The sequence below is a fragment of the Alosa pseudoharengus genome, unplaced genomic scaffold (assembly GCF_046254945.1).
Source record: "Alosa pseudoharengus isolate Yale_2024_CS ecotype anadromous, Long Island Sound unplaced genomic scaffold, YU_APseudo_1.1 YU_APseudo_1.1_scf_3, whole genome shotgun sequence".
Classification (NCBI taxonomy): Eukaryota; Metazoa; Chordata; class Actinopteri; order Clupeiformes; family Clupeidae; genus Alosa; species Alosa pseudoharengus.
In genome coordinates, this window is record NW_027468718.1 from 30,288,335 (window position 1) to 30,292,956 (window position 4,622).

General features: G+C 44.4%; 1 protein-coding gene across 1 annotated transcript; it reads right to left on the reverse strand.

Annotated features, from left to right (window-relative positions):
* Positions 1-279: 279 nt before the first annotated feature.
* LOC143099914 (gamma-crystallin M3-like) lies at positions 280-987 on the reverse strand. The gene is made up of 3 exons (XM_076262826.1): positions 973-987; positions 642-890; positions 280-558 (listed from the first exon to the last, which is right to left on the reverse strand). Exons 1-3 carry the CDS (start codon positions 985-987, stop codon positions 280-282), a joined length of 543 nt encoding a protein of 180 aa, XP_076118941.1.
* Positions 988-4,622: the final 3,635 nt, after the last annotated feature.

Genomic DNA, 4,622 nt, shown 5'->3' on the forward strand with positions numbered 1-4,622 from the left:
AGAAAGGGGTTGTTGTACTCATACAATTTCTTTGAAGTTGGCAGGTCTGAAAAATCACAACTTTTTGTGCTATATTTAGTGTTGATTTGCTACTTTCATTCGTGTCTCATGTGAAACAATGAAATAGGCAATATGGCCCCTGTGCAACATGTTTGAATAACCAGTCAGGAAAATACTCTTCCACTTTTTTATTTGAAATTCCAGATGAACATTAATTATTACTGTATTACTTCATAAATATATGTAGAAAAGGAATCGTTTAAATCAAGCGGAATAAGTTTACATGCAGGAATCCATGATGCGCCTCATGCTCATGAACCTCATGTTGCTCATTCCCATCTCCCTGAAGCTTCTGTACTCGCCAGGCCTCATGTACATCATTCTGCCTCTGAAGTGGGGCTGCTCATACATGAGCCAGTGGCCATCCATAACATTGCAGGACTGGCAGTCAGACATACGGTAACGGTCCATGATGGAGTCACAGTCGTCCATCAGCTCCATCATCTGTCCACCGAAGTTCTCCCTCTCGTAGATCCTCATTCTGAACTGTCCTCTGTGCTGTACAGACAAAAGTTCAATAAGCGTTTTACTCCAATAATTATCATTAATTATCAGTAGCATCTGACATGAAACTTATTTACCATGGGGATCATGCGGCAAGATCTGATGCAGTCGCTCATGCCCATCATGCGCATGTAGTCAGAGTACTCGCCCCTCTTCATGAAGTACTGGTTACCCATGAAGTTGGGACGGTCGTAGACCATGAAGCAACCGCTCTCCACCCTGCAGGAGTGGCAGCGGCTGAGGTAGGAGTGCATGTCAGGGCAGTCACTCATGCACTCATAGGAACGACCCTGGAAGTTCCTGTCCTCGTAGAAGATAATCTGTTCAAAGAGTAAGTGAGATTAATAATCAGTACCACTAGTTTGTTAGATATGATTCATACATAATGGTAGCTGCCTCTAAACTTACCTTGCCCATGGTCATGATTGCGGTTGTAGTTCTGCCGAGAACAGTTAGCACTAATGTCCTGGCTGTGTTAACCCCTTACTTTTATACCTGACAAACCTCAAAGAAAAAGTGCCCCCTATTGTGTTAAGTCAGCCAGTAGGAGAGCTTTTGTTTTGATAACGCACGCCTAAGCCCCATAGCAGATGAACAGCTGTTTAGTCTTGCGCAGGGGGCGTGTTCGGTTGGTATAGGTGCGGAGCGCTCTGACCATTCATAATTTGTGTTATCACAACTCATTCTGCTAGATGTCAGAGCGGAGTCTGGGGAGTGCCAGAAAGCTAGTAGCACTGGTCCAGCACTGCAAGTAGACATAGTAGCCTCAGGCAGTGGCTTACACTGACCTTGTGCCCTCTGCGGAAAAGTGTGAATGTCCGCTTGCCTTTTGGCAATCAGGCGTTTGGGGTCAAGCTCGAGTCCAACGAATGCAGTGAGGGAGCAGTTCACCTGTTAGCCTCCAGAATCCAGTCGTCCAAAAATTTTAGTATGCAGATTCTGTCCTGTCTCAGAGGAGCAGGAACCGATAGCCCGAACAGGAGGACGTCGAACTCCCACACCTCTCCTTTGAAAGCAAAACGCAGATGCTTTCTGCGTCTGGGCATTATTTCAAAGTGGAAAAACGCTTCCTTCAGGTCCATGTAGACTAGCCATTCTTCTTAGCAGACACTGGCGAGGATTTGGTGCCGAGTAATCTTTCAGAATAGCACTTGTTTCAATTAGGCATTTAAAGGTCTCAGGTCAAGGATGGCATAATTCTTTTGAACAATGAAGTATCTGCTGTAAAAAACCCCTATGTATGTCCTCCGCTGGTACTAGCTAGTTAGTTTGCTTTGTCGCCAGCTCGCTGATCTCCTTCCTCAGAGCGGCTACATAGTGGGGTGGAACTGGCATTGGGCACACCGCTGTGAATTGTGATTGAGGGCACAGGTGAGCAGCGAGTTGCTTGCATGTTGGCGCATCCCAAGCACCCAACTGAGGCAGAGTGGGACCTAGTGACCCACAGGGGAAGGGGAAGTGTTTTTTTGTGTGAGGCTGCTTCATGTGACACCAAACTACAAGTGGAGATGGGCAAGGGAGAGCACTGGCTACCACTGTGTGGGGCACGAGGGGAAAGGAGTTCCATGCACAGACCTGGGAGATTCTTTTACACCGGAGCTGGAGTAGGTGATTTTTTTTCTGGCTGACTCAGGTCAGGAATGTTGCTGTGCAGAGCCCTTCGACTCAGATCTGGAGCGCTGTTGTCGCCTCCGTTTTGACCTGGACTTCTGCCTGGCGGGCGGGGTAGGAGGTGGTGGTTCCTTATGAGGTGGGCAGTCTCGAAGCCACCTTTAAGCTGTAGTTATCACTGCAGTAGCTTGCAGCTAACGTCACCCGGGGCTCTAGGCAAGCACATGGGTAAAGAGGGGGAGGATGCCCCGGTTTGAGCAGCAGCGGACACCTGAGAGTGAGCCTTCCATCGGTTCAGATGACATCATACGGGGATGACTTCCTATTGGTTAAGGCCAAATGAACCTGACTGAAAGAGAAACAGCCTCTTGACTGTATATGGGAAGTTTATAATAATAATAATCTTTATTTATATAGCACTTTTCAAAACAAAGTTAAAAAGTTACAAAGTTAAAGTTAGTTTAGGAGCTCTGTCTAACACTGCCTGCCTAAAAATGTATGTTTTAAGCGGTGCCGTCTGCTCTGACTGTGTGTGATCAAAGCAGCATAGAACTAGCTCAAGCGGGTGATCTGGTGGTCTTTTAGAGGTTTTATAAATCAAAAAAACTTCTATAAAAACCAGACCAGGCATCTCATTGAGACCCGTCTCGATATGTTAAAACATAATGAGGTTTTATTGCAATTTTGATTTTTATTACATTATTGGGAAATTATCACATTAATGGGTTCTACAGATTTCATAATCCTGGGTGTATCTCTTTTCAGCATTGCTGGGGCCTAAGCAGCCTCCAGTCCACAATGGCGATAAAAGTGTAATGGAAATACTTGAATGCCTCTGGATTCCTCTAGAAAATGTCACCCCAACCCCTACCATTGATTTAATTCCTCTAAGTTAAAATGCAATGGTGTGCATTACACATTGGTGTGTGTGTGTGTGTGTGGCTGTCTATGGGAATTGGGAACAAAAATGTAAACGCAACTTCATGCTCATGTTGTGAAATGGCCATTGTCCATTGTATTTTTTTCAAATATGTGCTCAAAATTGTGGGCCTCCAATGTCATTCAGGGTTGTTCAGGGCCTTTCCCTTTGAAGGTGATGGCTTTGGCTGTCTGGCATTGTATGCACAGTTCAAATGATGAGGTTTTTTTGGAGGGGTTGACCCCCTGATTAGAACCTAGACCCCGAAAACAGATAAAAACAACAGTTTGGGAGGATTGCAATATTCAATATAATTAGAGATGTACCGATTGATCGGCTGGTGACCGGAATTGGACGATTTTCACGTGATCGGCCATGACCGGCTGGTCAGTCTGACACATGCCGATTTTATGCCGGTCAAATGAACTTGCGGGCCGCACTTGAAACAACGTCACCCATCTGAGTTTGCAAAGTTCGAAGGAGCTAGCAAAGGCCAGCACTTAGAGCTGGATGTACAAAGAAAGCGCTAATACCAAGTTTTTCTATGCGCAAAAAGCGAACGCTGTGCTTTGCATGGAATTAACTAAGCTGTCACTTCATTAGGCTACGTAAACAACGCTCATCACCTGTCCCTGGCGCTAATTGTGTGCCCACAGCTGAACCACAAGCGCAGCTGAACGGAGTTAACCGATTGCGACATTAAAAAGAATCAAAGTTTAGCGATCATAGGCTGATAATAAGATGTCAACAAGCAGCGGCATACAGAATAGGCCTAGTAGTTCTACTCCACTTAAAAATACTCAAACTATTTACTGCACGTAGACTAAGGCTATTTACTGCACGTAGACTAACACCAAAGCACTTTTCCTCTGTCGCACACGCTATTTGTTTATCCAACAATGGCTTTGGAAATAACAATGTCCACAGACAAGGTAGAGTATATTGCATGATTTTATGAAAGTTTGATGTATTGCGACATGAGAAGCAAGTTTGTAGTTTCTTATGTCTCATTCCATCGAACTACAGATCCGCTACCCTATCTGGCAAACTTACATAGTGCGGTTATAGCCGATAGAGCGCCGCGAAGCGAATGCAGAAGTGCCGTTCACCCTGTTACGAGCCTATTAGAAAGGCAAACAAAAGTTGAAGTTGCTTAATTTGACATAGTAGCCTACAGTAAAAAAAAACTGGTGCTCGGAATAGCCTACTAATTCAGCTGTCTCTGAAAGGTTCTATGTATTTAACCAGAATTTGGATTAATGTTTTTCAAAACACACGCCCTGTTTTCATAGCCTACATATATGGCGGATCACCTAATTTCATAGCCTACATATATGGCGGATCACCTAATCAATCGCTATTAGCACTTCTCTTAGCACACTCCCCTGTGTTTCCATTAATGCATATGAAAATATGTTCCATGGCAAAATGTTCAATCATGACAATTGTTTTTGTATTTTTAGTTGGATATTGGATGTGAGAAGAAAAAAATGGGTGTTCCATAACACAGTGCATTTAGTAGTGTGTG

What these genes read in the sequence shown, in the direction of transcription:
- LOC143099914 (XM_076262826.1), bottom strand. An exon ending in CTTGCCGCATGATCCCCATG is followed by an intron (nt 559 to 641) that starts GTAAATAAGTTT and finishes TTGTCTGTACAG; the next exon opens with CACAGAGGACAGTTCAGAAT.